The 25009-nt window shown below is 44.0% G+C and overlaps 6 protein-coding genes across 6 annotated transcripts; 4 read left to right on the top strand and 2 right to left on the bottom strand.

Moving 5' to 3' along the window:
* Window positions 1-3032: 3032 nt before the first annotated feature.
* LOC118548438 (histone H4) lies at window positions 3033-3694 on the top strand. The gene has a single exon (XM_078055786.1). The coding sequence runs from the start codon at window positions 3033-3035 to the stop codon at window positions 3342-3344; it is 312 nt and encodes a 103-aa protein (XP_077911912.1). The 3' UTR covers window positions 3345-3694.
* Window positions 3695-5582: 1888 nt separating this feature from the next.
* Window positions 5583-6615, bottom strand: LOC118548399 (histone H2B type 1-C/E/F/G/I). The gene has a single exon (XM_036112325.2). It carries the CDS (start codon window positions 6509-6511, stop codon window positions 6131-6133), a length of 381 nt encoding a protein of 126 aa, XP_035968218.2. The 5' UTR covers window positions 6512-6615; the 3' UTR covers window positions 5583-6130.
* Window positions 6616-7741: 1126 nt separating this feature from the next.
* On the top strand, window positions 7742-9990 carry LOC144379125 (histone H3.1). Its single transcript, XM_078055785.1, has one exon. The coding sequence runs from the start codon at window positions 7745-7747 to the stop codon at window positions 8153-8155; it is 411 nt and encodes a 136-aa protein (XP_077911911.1). The 5' UTR covers window positions 7742-7744; the 3' UTR covers window positions 8156-9990.
* Window positions 9991-12055: 2065 nt separating this feature from the next.
* LOC118548390 (histone H1.3) lies at window positions 12056-17204 on the bottom strand. The gene has a single exon (XM_078055787.1). The coding sequence runs from the start codon at window positions 17141-17143 to the stop codon at window positions 16478-16480; it is 666 nt and encodes a 221-aa protein (XP_077911913.1). The 5' UTR covers window positions 17144-17204; the 3' UTR covers window positions 12056-16477.
* On the top strand, window positions 15724-16116 carry LOC118548408 (histone H2A type 1-E). Its single transcript, XM_036112335.2, has one exon. It carries the CDS (start codon window positions 15724-15726, stop codon window positions 16114-16116), a length of 393 nt encoding a protein of 130 aa, XP_035968228.1.
* On the top strand, window positions 17180-23986 carry LOC144379126 (histone H4). Its single transcript, XM_078055788.1, has 2 exons — window positions 17180-17339; window positions 21696-23986. The coding sequence occupies exon 2, from the start codon at window positions 22076-22078 to the stop codon at window positions 22385-22387; it is 312 nt and encodes a 103-aa protein (XP_077911914.1). The 5' UTR covers window positions 17180-17339; window positions 21696-22075; the 3' UTR covers window positions 22388-23986.
* Window positions 23987-25009: the final 1023 nt, after the last annotated feature.

The following is a 25009-nucleotide window of genomic DNA, read 5'->3' on the forward strand; positions in this document are numbered from 1 at the left end:
TTAAAACAAAATTAGTAATGTCCAAGAGGCCATAAATCTTTGGAGAGAGAGCCGTTCCTCCCAACAGAAATCATTTGCATCTCTACCAAATAAACCCCTGCTAAATTTGTTACCTTCAGTCAAGGGTCAGTGAGATGATCAAAGTCCATTGTCCTACTATATTTGTGTGGTCTTTAACATTTTAGGATATTAAACATCATGGCCCATTCTTTTTTCTTTACTTCCAAATCTCAGATAATGTGTCTCATACTGTGAACCTTTGCTGGAAAAAAATACAAACATAGAACCTGCAAGATAAATTTCTATGAAGCTTCCCATGATGTGACTCCTTGACATTCTCATTATACTCATTAATCAAATAGTAGCCACTGTAACTTTTGTTTCTAGACTCCAAAGTAATGGACTTGATTTTCTTATCTGTCTCTCTTGATCTTTACCCAGATTCTAGAAAGAGTAAACCATTCTCTAAGCTCTGCCTTCCATGAGATGCTTTTGTACTTCCACAGTGATTAATTTGCTTATTTTTTTTTAAATACCAGAATATGTAGTCTCTTGTACAGAAGCTTAAGCTCTTTTGGACTATAATTGGGTCAGTAAACATTTTTGGATGCTCTCTCTCAACAAAACATACTTTCCGAAAAAAAATATTAGCACAGAATTTCAGCAAGTCTCCATCTCCTGACACCCTGCCCTTGAAGAATTCTAAGGTCAACAGTTTTTCTAGCTATCCATCTTTTCTTGCTTTGATGAGTAATGTTTTCTTTGACAAGCCTCCCTTTGTCCGCTAATGTCATTTTATTTTGTTATTGTTTTTAATTTTTGTACAATGCTTCATTTGAGTTTGGTGCCAGTCTCCGACTGGGTTTCTTAGAAATATAGATGGCCCTTAAACAAAGATTAGGGGCACCAATCCCTTGCATGGTTGAAAATCCAGGTGTAACTGTTGACCCCCCAAAACTTAACTGCTAATAGCCTACGGTTGAACAGAAGCCTTACTGATAACATAAACAGTTGATAAATAGATATTTTGTATATGATATGTATTAAATACTGTATTCCTATAATAAAGTAAGCTAGGGACAAAAATATATTATTAAGAAAATCATAAAGAAGAGATAACACATTTACCATGCTGTATTGTGTTTACCGAAAAACAATCTACATACACGTGGGCCCATGGAGTTCAAAGCCCTGTTTTTCAAGGGTCAACTTTACATTGAATGTCCACAATATCCCAAAGCCCATGACAGCAAAGTTTGGTAAGAAATCAAGTAACAGAGAGAGGAAATGAAGAATCCTGGAGCAGTGCCACCTATAAGAAATAATGCAAAACACATATGTAATTGAAATATTTCCAGTAACCACATTTTAAAAAGTGAAAGGATGCAATTATTTTAATAGTATATTTGATGTAATTCAAAATGTCCAAAATATTTTTTTTAAAGATTTTATTTATTTTTTTGACAGAGAGAGACACAGCGAGAGAGGGAACACAAGCAGGGGGAGTGGGAGTGGGAGAGAGAGAGAGGCAGGCTTCCCGCTGAGCAGGGAGCCCGCCGCGGGGCTCGATCCCATGACACCGGGATCATGACCTGACCTGAAGGCAGACGCTTAACGCCTGAGCCACCCAGGCGCCCCCAAAATATTTTTGTTTCAATATGTAATCAATATAAAGACATTAGTAATGCAATATTTACATTCCTTTTTTCATCCTACATCCTCTAAACTGGGTATCTATTTCATTCAATCTGTACTAAATTTTTATTGTAAAAAACTTGATTTGCATTTCAATACCATAAAATTTACTGTTGAAAAATTGAGTTCACATGCCCAAGTTCTTCAAACATACCCCAAACTTTGCTATAACTGAACAGAGCACTAGCTTTTAAATTTAAATATTTTTATTAAATAAAATTAAAAATTCAGTCCCTCACAGCACCAACTATATTCCCAATGCTCAAAAGTGGGTCCAGATCACTTTTATCAGACAATGCAATCCTAGAAGGAATTGTGGTTTTGGTGTGAAGGTGGTAGTAAATTGGGTTAGTATATAAATTTGAATGTAACCATGTAAATTTAGCACTGACCCCTAAACTCAAAGATTTGCACTTACAAAGATATAGAGGTTACAAAAAATAAAAAATAAAAACTGAACCTAAATCCAGATTGCAAAATACCAGACTGAGAGATTTAAGAATATCAGGAAGGCAGTCAGTCCCCGGGGCATGAGACTGAATTTCCACAGGCAAAGTCGTTATCACTGTGTTCAACACTTGACCTAAGATTTACCTTTGGATTTTCAAACCATTTTGTGATGTCGGGATTAACATTTCCATTCTACAGAAGAACAAACTAAAGTGAAATTGAGAGAACACAAGTCACAAAACAGGCCCTGGACCCTAGAAGGTGAAGGGTAGGGAGGGTCCAGGGCTCAGGCAACAGGCATGGACTTCCGAGGAAAAAGCGCCCCACCAGGAAGACGCGCGTCCGTGTCCCACCGGGGACGTGAGTTCTTTCCTCCCTCCGTGAGACCATCTTGCCAACATCACTATTCTACCTTGACTTAAAGTGTACAAAAATGATTCAAGAGGAGGAGAGGAGCGAAACACTCGACTACATTTCAGATATACGTTTAATATTCAAAGCCAGGGGTAATTTCGTCAACGACTTGCCCACGGTGCGTAAGGATGCTAATGGTTCAAGACTGAGAAACAAACACTAGCTTGGTAGGTGCCGTTATTTCAGTCCCTTGAAAAGCAGAGAATTTTCCTTACACGCCCTTAAACACAGCTTGCCTCAGACAATTCCGGGAAGGAACAGGGAGGGACCCGGGCAGTGTGCGCTCGGCCCCGCGGGACGCACAGCCTCGCCCGCAGCGCTGGGCGGGGAAAACCCGCTGCCGCCCCGCCCCTCCCCCACCAGCCCAGCCTCCTTCTTGGTTCTCAATTAGGTCCGCCACAGGGCTATAAATAAAAAGATCGGTGTCCTGTCAAAGCAAATCTGTCTATTGCATCTTTTCTCTCTCGCTGAGGATGTCCGGCCGCGGCAAGGGCGGGAAGGGCCTGGGCAAGGGCGGCGCCAAGCGCCACCGCAAGGTGCTGCGCGACAACATCCAGGGCATCACCAAGCCCGCCATCCGGCGGCTGGCCCGGCGCGGCGGCGTCAAGCGTATCTCCGGCCTCATCTACGAGGAGACCCGCGGGGTGCTCAAGGTGTTCCTGGAGAACGTGATCCGGGACGCCGTCACCTACACGGAGCACGCCAAGCGCAAGACGGTCACGGCCATGGACGTGGTCTACGCGCTCAAGCGCCAGGGTCGCACCCTCTACGGCTTCGGGGGCTGAGACTGCACACAGATTGGATTTTGGTGAAAAATCTTAAAAGGCCCTTTTCAGGGCCACACCCGTTCATTTGAAGGAGCCGGGGACATTGGTGTACTAATGGGCTGCTTTTTTCACTCTTCACAGGAACAGGAATTACAGGATGTGTTTTCTGGTCTGAACTCAAAGTGTATATACTATAACTTAATCCTGTCTGCTGCTACTGGAAAGCACTAAATGTTAAAGCAAGGTTATTAAAGGTTTAGTACTAGACTTTGCCAGCATAAGGTTTTCTAGCTTTTAAGTTGTCCCATACCATTTAATTAGCAATTGCTTCTGATTTCCTTGGCATGATTTGGCAATCCCAATGAGCTTCACACACTAATAGGTCAGATTTTTAAAGTCTAGTTACTATTTTCTAGAAGTAAAGTTTGAATACTGAAAAAATGTATGTAATCCTCTTATTAGCCTATTCAACTCAAAAAAAAAAAAATGCTTTTGAGTTTGGTCAGATCAACCAGTAGTTGTCTAACTAGAGAAAAGGATTCAGTGAGAATCTCAGATTGAGCTCCAATGAAGGCACCTAGGAGCAGGCCTAGGTGGCACATGGGTACTTTTCTCGCCCATAAAGCATTTATATTTGGATTATGTAAATTGAAGACCAATAAAGTATTTTTAAGCCACAAAGATTTGGGGGTTACACCGTGTCACACATATTCCCTGATATTCTATAATAAAAGCAACAATGTTAATTCACCTCACAAACCCTCTGGTTTTTCAGCTTTAAAGTCAGAAAGGGAGGTACACACTTCTAGCCCTGTGCTGGGACTCAGCCACACAATGTTTTCTCATGTGTCAGTACTCGCAAAGGAAAGGAGGGAGAAGCATCCTCCAAAATAATAACCAGGCAAATTATCTTCAGTGTCTGGCTTCAAGACAAAGTCACTGGCAGTAGCCTATTTAAAAGCACTTCAGGGTATTTGTAGCCTTTCTCCTCACCTCTTAGCACCGATTCCTGCCTTCAGGCAAACTGAACCAGAGTAATATAGGGGCAGGGGGAAGGAGGGAACAGTTATTTTAGCTAACTTTCTTTGGGTTCTTAGATGGTTTTTATTTTTCCTGATGGGTCCTGTAATGATGGCCTCTAGGGTTGTCCCCAGGGTCCCCTCCTGGTGTTCACCCCACTGTGATCTAGCCCCTTGACTGTGGACATGACCTGTGACTGCAGAGGTGATGAGATTTACTTTTCTGTATATAATCATGTTATCTACCATGTTAAGTATGTTAGGTAACATGTGTCTACCTCAACTCTTGCATGCTGACTTTGTAGACCAAGTATCCATGCTGGCAGGCCCAAATGACAAGAAACTTAGGGAGGGGGCTCTTTAGGAAGTGAGGAAGGCCTCCAACTAACAGCCTACAAGCCTTTCAGCCAATAGCCAACAAGAAAGAAAATGGAACCCTCAGCCCTACAACCGAAAAGAAACAAATTCAGCTACCCAGTGAGCTAGGAAGATGATATTTCCCCAGTCAAGCATCCAAGAGTCCTCTATCCTAGCTAACATCTCAACAGCATCTTATAGAGGACTCGGCTACACCATGCCCAGACCCACAGAAACTGTCACATAATACATGTGGGTTATTTGAGGCTAGTAAATTCAAGGTCACCTGCTACGCAGCAATAGATAACTAATACAGTTAGCCAACACACTTAGCATCTTCAGCAGCCCGTGTTCCATCTAAAATAACCGATATGAAGAACTGAACCTGCAATCTTTATCTAATGGAAGACATATATTTAAAAAAGGGAAAGGGGGGCCCCTATAGTGGGAACATTCCCTTTCACTACTATGTAACCCTTCATACATATCCCCAACAGTGAAGTGGTACATACATCCGTCCGTCATGCCTTGCAGGTCTCCCTGATATCAAGCCTATAAACCCTGGCCTGGACTCAACAATACATCTAAGTCATTTTACTTTCCACAGCAAGAAAACAAACGGTCAACTTTTAAATAATTTACACATGAAACCTCTTGGTTTCCATCCACATCTTGTGTGATCCCTGCATACCTAGATCTTTTCTTACTCTTGTTTTTTTTAGGTTTTGTTTTACTTTTTTTTTTTTTTCTGTCTAAATGAATACAGAAGGAAACATTGAGGGGAAGAAAAACAGAAAATAAAAAGTAGGTCAAAATTAGGGTTTCAGAAACCGACTCAACACACTATACAGTCAATTACATCAGTAACAAAAAGGCAAAATAAGGAAATTTAAAAATTATTATTGCAAACTTGAAGAAGTATCTTTGAAGCAGTCTATATTAGTAGTTAAGATTAAATTATGGGGTCTAGTAATTCCCCAGGCCTAGTTCACTATCTACTATATGATGACTAAAATTGAGACTTGGTGTCCTTTGTAAAATAATTTCTCACTGCATGACTTAACGTTTATGAAACACACACAATTATATTATTATAATGTGGGCATTGTTTTTAAAACAAATAACCCAAGTACATGTACTTAAGCACAGGCAATCATAAGCTCCAGACACCAACTACAAAATAATTTTAAAATCTAAACAACGATTAGGCAAAATGGAAGGCCAAATTAAAGACTTAATGAACAAACACAAAAACCAAACTACTCTTTTTAGAGCTTTAGCCAAGTTCCTACTGTACACATTTCACAAAATCTATGCATACCATAAAAGTGTGCTGAGAAAACTTATTACAACTCTCAATATGCAAAAACTGAGTGGCTCTGAAAAGAGCCTTTGGGTTATAAAGCTTGTCTGGTGACTGGAGTCGTTTTACTTAGAGCTGGTGTACTTGGTGACGGCCTTGGTGCCCTCGGACACGGCGTGCTTGGCCAGCTCCCCGGGCAGCAGCAGGCGCACGGCCGTCTGGATCTCCCGCGACGTGATGGTCGAGCGCTTGTTGTAATGCGCCAGGCGGGACGCCTCGCCCGCGATGCGCTCGAAGATGTCGTTGACGAACGAGTTCATGATGCCCATGGCCTTGGACGAGATGCCCGTGTCGGGGTGCACCTGCTTCAGCACCTTGTACACGTACACCGAGTAGCTCTCCTTGCGGCTGCGCTTGCGCTTCTTGCCGTCCTTCTTCTGCGCCTTGGTCACCGCCTTCTTGGAGCCCTTCTTCGGGGCCGGGGCCGACTTGGCGGGCTCGGGCATGGTGATCTCAAAACTAGAGAAATTGGGACCACCGAGAAAAACAAAGGAAGACGAAAATCCAGAACATTAAAAGCACCTATATACAAATGAAAGTTCAAAAAGCTGCATTTTCATTGGACCCAATGTGGCCAATAGATTAATAGTATGTAAATTAGGAATTACAAACCTGCTTTTCTTATTGGACGAATAAACGAATGCTTTCAGGGACACCAATAGGTTGATTTACATACCGCTTCATTACTGTAAGTGCATTCACTAAAACACACACACACACACACTCCCAATAAAACCTTATTTTTTAATTTTGAAAGTAAGTAGAAACCTTCGAATTTGGACGCGAAAACCAAGGAAGGGATTTAATCCTATTATCGAGCCCAGTCCAGTCGTAACTTTAGCTTCTTTGGCTTTATCACAAATTGTCCATGACTTCCGGCAAGAATCCCGAGATGCTAGACAATTACTATTGTTAAATCTTCTCAAAAGACTCGATCGCCGCCATCTTCTTCAAGGTTCCGCCTTACAAACCTTTTCTCAGGACTCTCGCCATTACACCCCGGCTGACATTTTTATTCCTCAAAATCAAACAGCCCAGTCCAATCGCCAGTTTGAGTCAAATCCGGTATTAAAGAGCCAGGGGTTCCAGGATACTGCAATTTTAAAAACGTGAATCCTGAAATAATGAAATTCTTTACGTCTTAACACTATGACCTAGGAGACTATACTACAATGAACTAGATATGTGCTGTCAGTATAACGAAATAGAACTCGCGAGACACTTACACAGTGGAATTTGCAAATAGATAAGGACAGGAAATACCACCCAGATGAAAACGGGGTAACAGGAAAATGGCGGACATTTTGTTAAGAAGAGAAATTGTAAAGCGCTTTCTCTTTCGAACATATTCTATTTTCTCTACCGAAACAGGAGGAAACTTCAAAATTATTACTAACGATAATTATTAACGATAACGAGTTGTGAAGCACCCTCAAAGAAACAAATAACTTTAGAATTGATTTTTTTTTTTAAGGGGGCTGGGAAGATGTCGGCTAATTGAAATCGGCCAATCAGAAACGCGCACGGGTCCGTTAAGCCAATGAGAATCACTCCTGCACTTCCGGGGCCGCGCCGCCGTTGACTCCTGGAAGCGCCCGCAGCCCAATCAGAGGGAGTCTGCTCCGGTATAAAAGCGGGGCCGAGCGCCACGCCCGGTTTTTTCCCTTCGCCGCTGAGCCATGGCCCGCACGAAGCAGACGGCCCGCAAGTCGACCGGCGGCAAGGCCCCGCGCAAGCAGCTGGCCACCAAGGCGGCCCGCAAGAGCGCGCCGGCCACCGGCGGCGTGAAGAAGCCGCACCGCTACCGGCCCGGCACGGTGGCCCTGCGCGAGATCCGGCGCTACCAGAAGTCCACCGAGCTGCTGATCCGCAAGCTGCCGTTCCAGCGGCTGGTGCGCGAGATCGCGCAGGACTTCAAGACCGACCTGCGCTTCCAGAGCTCGGCCGTCATGGCCCTGCAGGAGGCGTGCGAGGCCTACCTGGTGGGGCTCTTCGAGGACACCAACCTGTGCGCCATCCACGCCAAGCGCGTCACCATCATGCCCAAGGACATCCAGCTGGCGCGCCGCATCCGCGGGGAGAGGGCGTAGATGTGATTTCCTGCTTCCGTGCCGACTTTAAACCCAAAGGCTCTTTTCAGAGCCAACCACTTTATTCTATGACAGAGGCCGTGGCACTCAAGGTCGGGTTTTTGAAAGAACCCTAGCTCTAACCTGGCGCAGGCCGAAAAGGCCTTTGGGGGACCGGCTTGGAATTAACCTCTCAAGAAGCCGGTAGTTGTTCTAATAGCGATAACACAGTTTTATTCTAAAGATCTGTTTTTCTTTACCTTAAACGCAGGTCTGGCACATTTAGGTTTTGGCTTTCAGGTTTCTTGGCTCTATCCCTAACTTTGGAAATTACTAGTTTCACCTTTTGTATTGTGGATGTTTTCTTGGCTCTTGCATCCTAGGTGCTCTTCGAAGTTAACTTCTTGGGGCTGTTGTAAGGGTTGGCCTGCTGTGGTTTTGGGGGGCTAGACAGCCTTCGATTGAGCCTTCAAAGCTTCCGGTTATCTTTCCCGGAGTTCGCCTTGTTGAACTTGCACGACCCCAAGGGGCCAGAACGCTTGGTCTGCACTTTGCTTAACAGAATCTGGGGGCCCAACTCCCTAGCGACCGCCAGAACCTTGAGGAGGGCGATCAAGGATACACCCCTATGCCTCTTATAGGGAGCCAAATCTTAGGTTAGTAGCCGGGGGACCGAAAGGTAAAGAGCGCCCCTTTCCCTGCGGACTTCTTGGCGTCCCCCTTTACCGGGGTCTCTGACACAGGCTAAGCAACCAACAAGAGCGGCTTGGGTGGGTCTCAGAAAGTACCCCTGGGAATGAAGAACTCAGGGATTAGGATCCTTTTTAGTGACACTTTTTTTTTTTTCTAAGATTTTATTTTCAGTAATCTCTACACCCAATGTGGGGCTGGCTGGAATTTACTATCCCGAGATCAGGAGTCGCATCCTCTACTCAAGACTGAGCCAGCCGGCTGCCCCTTAACTGATACTCTTAAAAAAGGCTCGCTCAGTTTTCCTAAATTCTCTATATTAATCTCTAAATTAAATCTCATGAGAGTACCTCATATTTGTCAGTAAAACATGACAATCCTTTAGAAGCTGGGTAGTTTTCTTGCAGAAAATACTCTGTCCTCTTCTATCCCTACAAGAAAACGGGTTTCTGTGATACTCATTAAACAGATATTCCCTTCCCATGGAAATAACAGGTTCCTCAGTTTCTAACTGGTAGCCCAATGGAAGGGAAATCAGGAATTCTGTTCTGAAAGCATTCGGGCAGTTATTTGGAAATGTAGAAGGATGTTTACTAATTGGGATACTGTATGCTATTTGGAAGGATTTCATCTATTTAAATGCTTCAGCAAATTTAAGTTTGGAGATGGGAGAAGTTATACTTAACTATAGAATGAAGAGGCCTCTGTCAATTTTTTTATGGGCTGTTTCCCCTCAAAGGATCACTAAGGAAAGAGATTAGTCACGTGGTACATTTAACAGGGACTAAGCTGTAAATAAAGTACACAGACAAGTTAGCCATAGTAAGAAGTCCTGGAGGTTTGATAGAAGAAATTTTTGTTCTTGGAACTCTGTCAGGCATTGAGACTTGGGAATGTGGGAATAGGGACTCTGGGTCCCTATGGAGAAGAGCATAGCTATCCATAACTGAAATCACTGGAGCGTTGGGTATTTGTAGTGTTGGATAAAAGCATTCATGTTAGACTGTAGTTTCCCATATCCTGTACTTTGAGATTCTAGCACAGTTTTTTAATGTGTGTTTCTGTCTCACCAAATGTTGGTTGTTAAGACATGAGGACATAGGCACAGAAAACATCTTGTATCATTAAATCCATCAGAACATCTAGAATCTTTTGCCTAAAACAAACGCTCAGAATTTTTTTTAGTTAAATTGGAATTTAAAATCAAAATTTGGGGCTCCTGGGTGGCTCAGTCGGGTAACGTCTGCCTTCGGCTCAGGTCTTGATCCTGGGGTCTTGGGATTGAGTCCCACATCAGGCTCCCTGCTCCACCAGGAGCCTGCTTCTCCCTCTGCCTCTCTGTCTCTCATGAATAAATAAAATCTTCTAAAATAATAATAATAAAATAAAATAAAACATTATTGGAGAAAACGGGCACCTAGGTGGCTCAGTAGGTTAAGCGTCTGCCTTCAGCTCAGGTCATGTCATGATCCCAGGGTCCTAGAACGGAGTCCTGCATCAGGCTCCCTGCTCAGCATGGAGTCGGCTTCTCCCTCTGCCCCTCACCCCTGCTCCTGCTTTCTCTCTCACTCTCTCAAATAAATAAATATTTTTAAAAATTATTGGAGAAATAGATTACTGTTTGGTACATTCTTGATTACAGAAATAAAAGATTGACTGAGTTCATGTAATTTTAATATATAATTTTCCTAAGTAGAAATAAATTTGAGTGGGTCGCAAATAGCCAGAAGTCAGGTAGAAATCTCCAAAATATGTGGAAAGTTCAATCATGATCTACTAATATTATCTATTATATACAATTATTATTCTATTACTGCTTTACAGATAAGGAAACTGAAGTAAGAAAGTTTCAGATAATAAGGGGTAGAGCCAAAACTTTTTCCATTAGGCATTACTATATTAAACAACAGCATCAACATAATACTCATCACTTATCCCTGAAGGTTTTATTCCCAGGAAAAGCTGTCAAAGGAAGACTGGCATCTTTATCCTAATTCTTTCATATCTGTTAAAGGAAATGGAATGGTTTTGAAAATTTTAGGGCCCTATAGGATTGTGAAGTTCTATTATACTATAATCATAACAGCTAGTTGCAGAGAGATATGACCAATGCACAACAATAAAAATATAACATGACCATGGCCAATTTTTAGCCTTCCTACCAAACATTCAAACAATTCTCATGTTTAAGACACACAAACACAATTTTTTTAAAAGATTTTATTTATTTATTTGACAGAGAGAGACACAGTGAGAGAGGGAATACAAGCAGGGGAAGTGGGAGAGGGAGAAGCGGGCTTCCCGCTGAGCAGGGAGCCCAATGCGGGGCTCGATCCCAGGACCCCGGGATCACGACCTGAGCCGAAGGCAGACGCTCAATGACTGAGCCACCCAGGCGCCCCCACAATATTTTTTTTTAATTTTAAAAGGTATACATTGAAATAGTAGTACTTGTTATCAAGTTTTTTAAGTAAATTTTTATTGGAGAAGGATCACAAATATTACTCAAGTCACATTTCATATGTACCTACTGGTACATTGAGTTGTATATCCATTTTAGGCTAACGTTGTTGCCTATAACTACATATCATTTTGTTTAAATGTATAATCTCTGAATGACCAGGAGCTTTCTCTTATGGCAATGATAACTAAAAGTCAACACAATTCAGAAATTCCATTTCATTCTGCATACCTTCCTACCCCATCTGACCACAGGTAAATATTGATGTTTTATATCAGGAGACTTTTTTACCATAAAAATGCTATAAATATTTTTTATTTCCTTTTTGCAGTAGCCCCAACACGTTTGGGCAGCATACTTCAGAAAGTAAGGGAAATAATGTATAAGTCAAGCCAAGGGGAAGAGGGACATAAAAGGGTCAGGGAGATTTATTACTCTTGGCTTCCTACATAGAAAAACAGAAAATAAAGTTACTCAATCTATTTAATATCTGGGGATAATCTCACCCATTGGACAGGATTAAAAACTCAGTCCATTCTAATGAGATAATCACTTCACACCTGTCAGAATGGCTAAAACAAAAACACAAGAAACAACAGGTGTTGGCAATAATGTGCAGAAAAAGGAACCCTCACGCACTGTTGGTGGGAATGCAAACTGCTGCGGGCACTGTGCAAAACACTATGGAGGCTCATCAAAAATTAAAAGGAGAACTGCCCTAAGACCCAATAATCACATTACTGGGTATTTATCCAAAAAATACAAAAACGTTCCTCAAAGGGATATAGGCACCCCTATGTTTATTGCAGCATTATTTACATTAGCCAAATTACGGAAGCAGCTCGTGTCCATCATCAACTGATGAATGGATACAGAAGAGGTGGTATATATATACAATGGAATACTACTCAGCCATAAAAAAGAATACAATCTTGCCATTTGCAACAACTTGGATAGAGCTAGAGAGTATAACGCTAAGCAAAGTAAATCAGTCAGAGAAAGACAAGAAATGAAACAAAAGAGCAAAGGGGGGGGGAGAGAAAGACAAACCAAGAAATAGACTCTTAGCTATAGAGAACAAACTGATAGTTACAAGAGAGAAGGTGGTTAGGGGGATGAGAGAAACAGGGGATGATGATTAAAAAGTACACCTATCATGATAAAAAACAAAAAACAAAAACAAAAAACCTCAATTAAAAACACATACTTAGAGTAGTGGAAAAACAAGACAAAGAAGAATAACACCCTAATGTATACTTTAATGAGAGAAAAGAATAGGAGCATTATTAATTTACCACTGATAATAATGGCACCCAACTGTTAAATGTCATCAAAACACATTATAAGACTTTTTAATTAGGGGAATTTATACATGGAGACGGAACTTCAGATGGAATTGGAAAGACTCTCCCCCAGGTAGAGAAGAAAGAAGGAATGGCAGGTGAACAACTTGTTTAAAAAAAAAACAACAACAAAAAACACAAATAAATAAGAAGGCATTGAAAGGTAAATGTGAGTTGTTATTAGTGCTAATTAATGCAAACAGACGGTATTATTATGAAAAAAGACTACAAAGTTCTCACTTGAACCAGAGGCCATGGGGAGCCAGTGACCCTATTCATAAGACCTGTAACAGAATGACCAGAATTTAGGAATTAGGGGCTGGAGACACTGGAATTAGGATGCTGGTTAGGAAACTAAGACCATCCCAAGTATGAGAGGAGAAGGAGAGCATGTGAGAAAGGAGAAAATGTCAGTTGCCTAGACTCTTTAAACATCAACCTGCTTCTTCAGTGACTGACTGGCAGGCATAATCAATGCCTCAACACAGTGCCATGAATTCAGGGTGCCTCCTCCAGCCACAAAGAGTCAGGTGATTACTAAGCAGAAAGCAGAAAGTGGTTACTGCAGCCTGGTCCTAAAAATTACTTTTGGCTCAGACCTATGGCATGTGCACAGGTACACTCCTGCATTTAAGAAAACTTGAACATGTGCTTCAACTTTCCATGCTAAGACGACCGGTTGATTGGTTGATTGGGTTGTGTGGCTCAGAGAGAACTACTCACAAAGGCTCCTGTCTGATGTTTTGCCATTCTCAAGTATCAATCTGTTGGGTCTTTCTAAACCTGGGCTTTTGCCACTAGAGTTGGCAGACCATCTTTGTGCAGCAAAAGAGCATCAGAAACCCAAGCATGAGCATTTCAAGAGACCCTCATAGGGAGACTAGGGATGTGGCTAATGGTGAAATACAGTGACTGGGAATGAGCTGCCTGCTCCCTCATCTTCCTGGTGCAGAACATTAAGACGTCTTTAGTCTTCTTGACTCAGGATTTGACTGTAACAAAAATTTGGGGAGATGGAAAAAGATTGAAGTTCTGATGCCCTTGAAACAAAGGCCTGTCCTAGGGAAAGGAATTTGAATAGTAGACCACAGAGTAAAACTAGGTCACTGATTAAATCATGTTTAAAATTGTGTCTGATGCATTCCAAAGGGCTTGTGAACTAGATAACTCACACAGGGCCTAAAACAGAATCACATGAACTCTACTACCTTCCTAGATGAGCCTAAAAATGAAACCAAGAACCCCACCCCTTTTGTAGTTCATATAATAGATGGGGCGCAGTGTAAAGAAACAGACCCTAGGAAGAAAGAAACTTGCATTTGAGACCCAGGTCCACCATTTCCTGACAAGGCGATTCTGCTCATTTCATCTTTCTGAGCCACAATTTTCTTAGCTGTGAAACAAGCATTTTAACTATGCCTAATACAAAGTCTTTCTAGGGAGGGGATCAGAGTGTTCTGTAAACTGTAAAGAACTACAGCGATATTCCGTAGTCATTTTGACCACTCACTGAATACCGCGTTATGGCATAATTCCCTTATTCCTCATTGCTCTTCATCAGAAGACTAGTGCTCTCATTCTGGGTATAAAAGAGCTCACAGGTCTCTTGCTCCCTAACTTTCCCACTCCACACAAACTCTGGTCTTCAAAAAGATTCTTTTGAGTAAATATTTCACATTCCCTCATTTATCCAAATCTCATTCTCAAACAAGCCACTATCATAAAGGTTTTTTGGACTCTTAATGGAAAGAAGAAATTATGGTTTGCAGCTGCAATTGAGGAAAACCGAACTACTACTTACAAGAGCTAGAAAGATACTGGCAGGCTATATCACCCCACCCTGCCTTGGGAAAGTTTAGTCAATTTCAATCAGCTATTAACCAATAAGCATAGGAGAAGGAGGCTGTAAACAAATTAAGTGGAAAGGTATTTCAACTGTGAGGTATTTGTGTGCCCACTGGAGATAAACTCACCAGTGGATGACTTCTTTCCTACTATAGATTCTTTGGATGGTCTGGGGAAACCTATAGACACCTTCTCAATAGTAAAGCATACAAGATAGGAAAGCGACATTAAAATTGCTATCATATTATTTATTTTAAGTATGTGCATATAATAATATGTTTCATTAGGAACACATATAACTAGAAGCAGCAGGTAGAATAATGAATGTCATTGTGAAGAGCTCAGAATAAGTGTAAACTTTATTTCAAGATATCTGCAGTACTTCAAGTGATAAGAAAACATGTGCTTGCCATTGCTGAAAAAGCCACAGGCACTTGCAAAATCCATTTTGAGTAGCTGCCTATACACAACTGAAGCAAATGCTAAATTGCATCTGCACTTCATGAAAATAAAGACACAATGTTTCCCCATCCCGGTTTACAGCCCCATAATGATCTGTAGGACTCAGATTTTTGCCAAGATTTCCCAGTAAAATTAAGTGGGCTTCCCTGAAATAAAAAATGAAAATAAAAACACCTCAGCCCTGGGAACAAAACAGCCAGATCAACCCATCTAGAACCCATTTATTTTGCCCTAGTCACCTCAACTCCCGGAACTTTCTAACAAACCGCACAGCCTTCCGAGAGATTTTTCTTTTATTGTTTCACCTTTCCTATTCCTTGAGTATTCGGCAGAAATATTCGACAGCCAAGCATGGCTCCCCGGAAGCTCTCAACAATCTAGGGAAAGGAATCTGGCAAAGAGAGTAAATTATAAACCACCAGGGGTGACGTTTACATTTTTTACTACTCCTTAGCATCGGAGTGGTAAGTAATTATATGCAGCTTTAGCGAAGAAAAGCGTGAATAGCCCCGCAAAGGAGGACTCCGTCTGATCAAGTAAAAAAAAAAAAAAAAAAAAAAAAACCCAAGATTTTCTACTGTTTCACAATATATACAACTTTTAGTATCTCAACCTCTAATTGGTGAAGCATTTTCTTTCTCTAGGACACACGTAAGCCAAGAGGACCTTCTGATTGGCTAACTCTCAGCAGCCTCTGCAAACCAATGGGAAAGGAAATTTTACCAAACAGCCGGACACTATAATAACCCCTTCCTCAGGTTAGCTTGAGACTCAGTTTCTTCTCTAATATGTCCGGACGCGGCAAGCAAGGCGGCAAGGCCCGCGCCAAGGCCAAGACGCGCTCGTCGCGGGCCGGCCTGCAGTTCCCGGTGGGCCGCGTGCACCGCCTGCTCCGCAAGGGCAACTACGCCGAGCGGGTGGGCGCCGGCGCGCCCGTGTACCTGGCGGCCGTGCTGGAGTACCTGACGGCCGAGATCCTGGAGCTGGCGGGCAACGCGGCGCGCGACAACAAGAAGACGCGCATCATCCCGCGCCACCTGCAGCTGGCCATCCGCAACGACGAGGAGCTCAACAAGCTGCTGGGCCGCGTCACCATCGCGCAGGGCGGCGTCCTGCCCAACATCCAGGCCGTGCTGCTGCCCAAGAAGACCGAGAGCCACCACAAGGCCAAGGGCAAGTGAAGGCTTTAGAACAGCGGTTTCTATCCGAAATCCCAAGGCTCTTTTCAGAGCCGCCACTCGGTCCTACGAGAACTGTGACCCGACTGGCCCGGAGCAGAAGCTATTTCCGGCTGCGGCAGGGTGCGCGCCACAACAGGACCCTGTCGCTTTAAGCGAGAGCGAGCCAATCCGACGCGGGCGGCAAATTTTGAAAGCCGTCCGTACGAGCCAACGAGCTGCATGCAGATTCTAACACATAAAGAGAAGAGAATAACGGCTGAATAAAATACTTACTAGTTACTGAGCTCTTTTGCCGGACAGTAGTGGGTGGCTCTGAAAAGAGCCTTTGAAATTTCCAAAGCAGGACATCCCGCTACAGTTTTTACTTCTTCTTAGGCGCCGCCTTCTTTGCCTTTGTCGCCTTGGGCTTGGCCGCTTTGGGCTTGGCTGCCTTGGGCTTCGGGGCTTTGGCCTTGGCTGGACTCCTGGCGGCCTTCTTGGGCTTGGCAGCCTTCGCCTTCTTCGGACTCTTGGCCACCTTCTTGGCGACAGCCGCCGCCGCGGGCTTCTTGGCCTTCTTGGGGGTCTTCTTGGCGCTCTTCTTGGGGGTGCTCGCCCCCGCGGCCTTCTTGGGTTTCTTGGCCGCCCCGGTCGCCCTCTTGGGCTTGGCCGCGCCCGCCTTCTTGGCTTTGGGCTTGGCTTCCCCGGAGGCCGCCTTCTTGTTGAGCTTGAAGGAGCCCGAGGCGCCGGTGCCCTTGGTCTGCACCAGGGTGCCCTTGCTCACCAGGCTCTTGAGGCCCAGCTTGATGCGGCTGTTGTTCTTCTCCACGTCGTAGCCGGCGGCCGCGAGCGCCTTCTTGAGCGCGGCCAGGGACACGCCGCTGCGCTCCTTGGAGGCGGCCACGGCCTTGGTGATGAGCTCGGACACCGGGGGTCCGGACGCCTTGCGCTTGGCGGCAGCAACGCCCGTCTTCTTCGCCTTCTTCTTAACAGGCGTCTTCTCCGCAGGTGCGGGAGCGGCAGGAGGAACGGGCGCGGTCTCCGACATCTTCCTGCTTCGCCAACAAAGACCCAAAGTCGCGCAAACTGGCGGAACGGCGTGCCTGGCAGCCCCGCGGCCGCGGGTTTATATAGAGAGCGGCTGCGTGGTGATTGGCTCCCTGCGCCGTGCGCCGCGCTGCTCAGAAGGGCTCCTCGCTGCGCAGTGTGGCTGTGTTTCTTTCCTCTCAAAAAAGAAGAAAAACGTAAGAAATCTGGGCATGAAATAATTAGAGATTTGGGGGAAACGGATCCAAGAGTCCTCAGGCTTCATTCCTGCCTTATTTGCTATACCTAGTTTCAAAGCCAGTCCCCCGAAACTTTCCCCATTCCCCCAGCTCTCTTTAAAACTTGGCTCACATTGAGACAACTTTCAGATTTTCCTTAAAAATGCTCTTTCTCTCTCTTTCCTTTGCACGTCTGTCTCCCAGGGCATTGTTCTGCACATTCTTTTCTTTGCAAGTTTATATAAATAAGCTCATTTTTACTCAAATATACAAGGAAAGACGCTTTTTTCGCGAGAGCAATAGCACAGCTCTCCCGCAGTTGTTTGCACGAAGCCCTGGGAATTGGCACTGGGATAGAACATTCTACGTACAAGATGGATAACGATTTTTTTAATAGATTCATTTTTAAGTATTTGAGTGACCAGTGTTCGATCCCGGTGTTTTGGAGATTTAAACACATTAGGAAGGATGGGGGACGAGGATGGATGCTCCATTCCTTTTCCACATAAAAAGTTCTAAATAGCAACTTTCCTGAAATAGTGGTAGAATAGATTTTTCAGACCTGGGATGGGCATTAGAGATCAACCACCAAATCTACAAGGAACAAAAGTGAATCGTGAAGCTCTACAATGGTAGTTCTACCTCATTTTACCAGTTAGGAGCTGAAGAACACAAACTCATGTGTTTATATCCCATCTCCTTAAAACTGTAAATTACTTAATGACACCCTGTCCATAAGATATGTTCCCTCCAATACTTAGCATAGAATTTTGTTTGTACATATGTCCTGTATTTCAAAATGATATTTAAAGTACAAATTTTATTTGACTCTTTTCCAACATCGCCAGTAGGGACACAAGATTAGAAAGGAAAAGTTCTCATTTAAATCACTCTGTCTGAGTTTTCATAATGTTCCCTGGGCTTTTTACTAACAGAATATGAAGTGGGCTGTCACAACGTCAATTATTTGGCTAAATATGTCCACCTAAGAAGTAGAACAAACATTTCACAGCCAACGTGACCCACTTTACTGCTTTACTGTTGGTTTGCAACACAACAGAGCTAATGAAATTAGGTAAATATTGGATAATTAAGCACAAATTTCATATCTACTAAATAGATACTGAAATTAAACTCCATGCTTGTTAAAACAAATAAACAAGAACAGTATTTTGGTGTTATGTCTCTTCCAACAAATACCCTTATTTCCAAAAATTTTGTTATTCGGGTTTACATTCAATGATGATTTACGAATTTTCTCAAATAAATCCAAGATAAGATCATCAGTTTTGAAGATGTCATCTCTCTACACTAACACTTATTCCATAAAAGTCACTTGGCCTGTTTTTAAATAGCCATTTATTGACTGGCACTGACTGAAACCAAGCCTCTGGGGCTTGAGTCCATGTTAAAAACCAAACACAAATATTGTGTTTAGAGAGTACACTTATAGGATTGGATCTGCAGCATGCAGTTCTCCCTAAGCAGGCATTCCATGTGTGTGTAGAAGGGGCTGTTTGTCATCCTTAGTAGCATCAATGTCAATAGCAATGGTCCCAGACATTACATAGGCCCTGTTCCTTTTCAGACCAGAGCCTATATTATCATCTAGACCTAAAGACAGAATTATAACTCAGATTTGTAAAAGTTTACCATTTTGGTCATCATTGTAGCCAAAACATCAGTTGTTGAAAACTCCTTGCAATTGTTCCCTAAGTTACATACACTCCATTTAAGATGGGTGACAGGATCCCACAGCAGATGTCACCATTCCATTCTTGTACAACTCTTACTGGTTTCCAGGGCTATTTAGGTTCTAAATAAGTAAGAAGACTTTGGGGCTATTTCCTTCACTGTAGGTAATCTCTGCCCTTCCTGGAGGGCAATAATTGAGACTTGATTCCACCTGAAAAGGTCTTCCCCAGATGTTTATAGAAGGTTGGGGCTTGGGTGCATATACTTACTGCTATGGCCTGAGACCGAGGGACTTATCCTCTCTGTACGTGTAGCGTAAACAGGGTTCTGGAAAGCTGGCTCATCCCAAGGGACTGGGAACTTGAAAGGTTCCACCTATTACTTGGGTAGCCCACGAAAATGTTGTGTTCCTTACTTTTGAGGCCTGAGTCTGTATACATTTTAAGACAATTGATTTTGCACTGGACTGAAATTTGCACCACTAATTTTATAGATATAAAAATAACTGAGAAAAAGCACAGTTGGATGAGTGATGGATAGCTCACGTAGGAATTCATGTTCTCCCAATTTTGATGTCAACTTCCCTTTCATCACAGTAAACCACTCTGAAAGATCTAGGTAGCACTCACCAGGTCAGTCCACAGTGGCTGTACTTATGTGTTCCAAAATTCAGTGAATTTCAGAGTTTAAGAAGAAAAGTGACTGTAAGTTAATAGCAAAAAAGAGTGAAGACAGCATAAGGGTTCTATGGCAGATAGAGCATTGTGTTAGAATCAAATGTGTTCAGAAGGGCCATGAGAAAGCACATCTATTTTAATTTCCTATCAGATGGTCTCATCTGAGAGAACTCTCCCACTTGAAACTCCTCTCCAAAGATCTCATTTTATTTCCTATGAAGGGCAATACCGACGCCAAACTTCCAATTTCCTTTTTGTATGTCCCTCTCTATCTGTGATATCTGTTATGCCCAGAGGTTGATTAATCGCTCTCATATTTCAAAAATACTCCGATCCTCACTTCCTGCAGTAAGCCTGATTTTCAAATATCCACCACACTCCCTTCCCCGTGTGGACTAGAAGTTCCTCATGAGAGAGTCACTGTCACAGAACAGCCCAATAGCACGTATGTGCAATGATGGACGTGTTCTTTATCTGAACTGTCAAGTAGACAGCCACTACCGACATGTGGCTATTTAGCAGTTAAATCTGGCTAGAGTGACGGAAGAAATTTTTAATTTGATTTCATTTCAATTACTGTACATTTAAGTGAGCGCACCTGACTAGTGGTTAACTAGGGCAGCACAGCTTTAAAACAATTTCTTGGGACGCCTGGGTGGCTCAGTCCGTTAAGCGTCTGCCTTTGGCTCAGGTCAGGATCCGGGACCCTGGGATCCAGCCACCCCCCAACCCCCCCCCAACCCCCCCCCACCCCCCCACCCCCCCCCACCCCCCCCCACCCCCCACCCCCCCCCCCCCCCCCCCCCCCCCGCCAATGAGCTTCCTGCTCAGCGGGGAGCCTGCTTCTCCCTCTCCCTCTGCTCCTGCTCTCTCTTTCAAATAAATAATATCTTTAAAAAAACCTCTTCTCAAACTTGAATGAGGATACCACCCACTTGGAGATACTGTTAAAAATGCCATATCAATTCAGTAGACTTGGGGTCGGGCCTAAAATTCTGTGCGTCTAACAAGCTCCCAGGTGAGGCTGACTGTTGGAATATGGCTGCTGCACCCATTACTGCTAGATGGAAACTGGTATTCGGGGCCAACGTCTGACCCCTCACCCTGAGCTAACTTTTCTCTTCCTTCTTCTTACGCTTTGAGTTCCTTAAAAGAACCTGTATGATTGTCTTTGTAAACCTGGTATTTGTACATTGATCTTGGCATATACTAGACCCTGAGTTCTTGAATGAATGAACGAATCAGTGATTCTTCTTTGATGCGTGGAAGATCACTGGGTCTTAAGTCTGCAGGTAACTGTAACTGAGCTAAATTTCACTAATGTCTGCCTAAGGGAAATCTATAATCGGCTGACTGCCTACACTGTAAGTACCAGCAGAGAAGGAATTTTTTAAATTACCTTTTATAGTACACAGAAGGGAGGCACTTATTGTGAATGTACAGAATGAGTAAATATTGGCATGTCTATTAAGCGTATCTATGTATCATCTATGTACAGAATGTTAATTCTGCAACTCTTTTTACTTGGACAGTATTTCAGTTTATTAGCATTTATGTTTATTATTAGTTCGTTGATTTGCAAACTTTTACACAGCATGATGTATCTTCAATATTTTACTGACATAGATTAGTAGTAGGTGACAAGATCAGAAGACCTCAGCTCTACCCCAACAATATCACTTATTAGAACAGGATTGGGTCTCCAAGCCTCAAATTCCTCATCTCTACAATACAGATAGTGCTTTATAAATTTGGGAGTAGAGTTTGCTCCCCTTCCTAGAGTTTCCTTTCTATCAGTAATGCTGAAAACCACATAAGTATATATGTCCTGCCAAAGGGGAATGTTCTGTGATCTGCCCTATTTAAATAAGTATTGTTAAAATTGTAAGCATTAATACTTGCATTTTTTAAAAGTCTTCACATTTAAAAATTACTTTTATTCTGTTATCCCTCGCTTTTATAGACAACCGTACCGTCACTGCCTCCTTTTTATAAATGATAAAAGAGGTGAGGAGACTTATACAATATCAATGATCTGAGACACCCCACAGGCACAGGACTAGTCGCAGAAACCAGCGCTGAGAGACCCCACAGGCACAGGACTAGTCGCAGAAACCAGCGATTCCGGCCTCTCCAAGGAAAGGGGAGTCAGATGCGGCCCGCACCCCCCGCCGCCTCCCCTCGCTAAGCCGGGGCCCCGCCGAGGAAGGTGGGAAGGGGCGGAGCGGAGGTCTCGTTCCCGCCCCTAGCGTTTCAGTTTCCTAAACGGTCCGCAGGACTGGTATATAAAGGGCTGCAGGCCGAGCTCCGGGACTGGACTGTAACGATCGCCTGCTGTTCGCCATGTCCGGCCGCGGCAAGGGCGGGAAGGGCCTGGGCAAGGGCGGCGCCAAGCGCCACCGCAAGGTGCTGCGCGACAACATCCAGGGCATCACCAAGCCCGCCATCCGGCGGCTGGCCCGGCGCGGCGGCGTCAAGCGCATCTCCGGCCTCATCTACGAGGAGACCCGCGGGGTGCTCAAGGTGTTCCTGGAGAACGTGATCCGGGACGCCGTCACCTACACGGAGCACGCCAAGCGCAAGACGGTCACGGCCATGGACGTGGTCTACGCGCTCAAGCGCCAGGGCCGCACCCTCTACGGCTTCGGGGGCTGAGCGCTCCCGTCTCCCCACCGGAGCACCGCGATTCTCAACCAAAGGCTCTTCTCAGGGCCACCCACTTGGTCGCAGGAAGAGCTGTTGCCGGAGCACGAAGGTAACATCCGCTGCTTTGTCGCTGTTCCTTCCTTCGGACTCCGGCTGGACGGGCGCCCCGTTCCCCCGGCGGACCCCGGGGAGGGAAGGCGTGCAGCTTGCATTCGCCGGGCTTGCCTCCTTCCCGTGTTCTGTCCGCTCCGTCCTGGCCTTCCCACCTAGGACTTCAGCCCTCCCTTCATTTCCCTGCCAAGCAGCCGGAAGAGGTGGCCTTCAGCCCATGCTCACCCAGCTACTGACGTTCTAAATGTGCTCTGCTTACCTGCAGACCGGAGTTCGCGTTACTGGATGCCAGGGAGAGCACGCCCTTGTTGACCATGGACAGTTTTCGTCTGTGTTGTCTTAAGCCCACAGATACTATCAATAGCTTTTTTTAACGAACTAGTGAGCTTTGTGGGCTGTCCTAATTTAACGGTAGTGCTGTAGCCCAGCTTAAGTCCTCTTCTGGCTTCTTACTATCAATGTATATACCTGTCTCAACTTAAACCAGACCCCTATCAATTACTAGATCCTAACTATTATGTTAAATCTCCAAGTAATCTGGAGTACCCATGTCTCAGTCACTCTTCATGATTATCCGTCTTCTGCACCACTCACTAAAATACCTTTGCCATGGTTACCAGTGACCTAATTGCCAAGTCCTAAAGAACACTAAGAACATCCATCTGCTGCAACTGACCTTGTTCATCCCTCCTCCCTTCGCAGTCTCTTCACAGGGTTTTTGGTATCTTTCGTCCTGACCCAGATCCTGTATTCTCCATGATTCTTCTCACTTTGCTTTTGGGGCCCTATTCCTCTGCTTGTAATTCTTCCCAATGAACAAACTTGCAGTCTCTTCACATCAGTCCGTAGATCTTCCTTGAGCCATCTCTTCCAGACCCTTCCATAGATGGTGAGACATCCAGGCACCCAGGAAAGAACTGAGGATCAGCTGAAAGGTAGCAGAAGAGGCCATCCCAAATTACAACACTTTGGCATAAGGATTATTTTGAGCTCAAGGCGCTTGAAAAGCAGATGTAAGAATGGGGCTCTGACCTTCCCATTTCTCCCTGAAGGCAGATAATGATCCCATGTGAAAGGAGTCATGCCTATATGAGGAGAAGAATGCATCACTAGAAACAGTCATGCTGACAGAAATCTATACAAACAGACCTTGTTAAAATAACTCTGTATCTCCTTTTGTCCCCTCCTATTTTTGTTGCTATTTCAAGATTATTACTCTTTGTTCAACCTAGCATGTAAGCACTTAGGCCTAACCACTTTCAGGGGCTTCATGTTCCTGTGAAGACTCCCATGAACACATAAAAATATTAAATAACATGTGTATGCTTTTCTCTTGTTACTCTGTTTTATGTCAATTTAATTCTTGGGCTCAGCCAGAGACCCTGAAAGGGTATTGAGACATTCTGCCTCTTGTACACAGCCTTCCAGCCCAATCTTCAAAGCCCTTCTGTGACTGCAGGTTCCTGCCAGATCTTTGCCTGCATCATTCACCTGCGCCGCCCCACCTCCCCCACCCCCCCGCCCCAGAATCCCTCCACCTCGCTGCAGTCCGAGACCTGAGTGATGTGCACATTTCATTATCCCATCTAGGCCAAACTACAAAAAATAAAAAGCCTTCACTGGTTCTCCTAACATCTGCAGAATAAAATCCAATTCCTGTGCTTTATCTGGCACCTGCTCACCTGCAGAATCTCCTCTTCCAGCCGGTCTCCCCATCTACCACTGACTTCTCTAGCTGAATATACTGAACAACTTGTCATACTTGGAGTTTTCTTTTCCTCAACAGTATCCTTTATATACACGTGTCTTCATCCACAAAGAACCTTCAACTTTTTGGGAGGTTTTATAAAAATGCTCTCAGGTTCTCTGGCTGGACCCGCTAAATGAGACTTAAGACAGCCTAACCAGAGGAAAACAAACAGAAGCTTAGCATGTGCATCACATACACACGTAAGAGCCCTCGGCAATAAGGAACTCAAAGCAGAAGTTAGAGTTTGGGGTCTATGTACCTAATTTAGTAGGGGACAGGGAGGGAAGAAGGGCTCTTATGGAAAAGCAAATGACTTTTTGGAAAGATAAATGGGCCTAAAAGAATAGATGGCAGATATGATAGTTTATGACAAAATCTGTCTGGGTGTGGTACCAACTTCTCATTTACAACAAGAGACGAGTGTCGCTCCCAAGGAGGGGATGTATAACAACGGAGTTATTTTTGAGAGGACCTGCTTTTAGGCACAGAAAGATATCAGGAACTCAAATGCCTTCAGCCAGAATTAATTCTTATGCTTTGTATAAATGCTTATATAAAGTGGCATATTTTGGGGTGGCAGATCCTGATCCCCTTCACTCCTTTAAGAGTTTCCTTCAGGAAAACTTCACCTGATTCTCCCGGGCAAAATCAGTGCCTAGGACTTCCTGACATTCCAAAAGACACGCTCCACAAATGAGCCTAACCCAGCATCAGAGTTCCCAATCCGACCTCAGAGCTACTACACACTTCAACAGCTCTCTAGATGCCTG

The sequence above is a fragment of the Halichoerus grypus genome, chromosome 9, assembly GCF_964656455.1.
Source record: "Halichoerus grypus chromosome 9, mHalGry1.hap1.1, whole genome shotgun sequence".
NCBI classification, from domain to species: domain Eukaryota; kingdom Metazoa; phylum Chordata; class Mammalia; order Carnivora; family Phocidae; genus Halichoerus; species Halichoerus grypus.

Coding starts and splice junctions, on each gene's coding strand:
- LOC144379126 (XM_078055788.1), top strand. CDS start 22,076: ATGTCCGGCCGCGGCAAGGGCGGGAAGGGCCTGGGCAAGGGCGGCGCC.
- LOC144379125 (XM_078055785.1), top strand. CDS start 7,745: ATGGCCCGCACGAAGCAGACGGCCCGCAAGTCGACCGGCGGCAAGGCC.
- LOC118548438 (XM_078055786.1), top strand. CDS start 3,033: ATGTCCGGCCGCGGCAAGGGCGGGAAGGGCCTGGGCAAGGGCGGCGCC.
- LOC118548390 (XM_078055787.1), bottom strand. CDS start 17,143: ATGTCGGAGACCGCGCCCGTTCCTCCTGCCGCTCCCGCACCTGCGGAG.
- LOC118548399 (XM_036112325.2), bottom strand. CDS start 6,511: ATGCCCGAGCCCGCCAAGTCGGCCCCGGCCCCGAAGAAGGGCTCCAAG.
- LOC118548408 (XM_036112335.2), top strand. CDS start 15,724: ATGTCCGGACGCGGCAAGCAAGGCGGCAAGGCCCGCGCCAAGGCCAAG.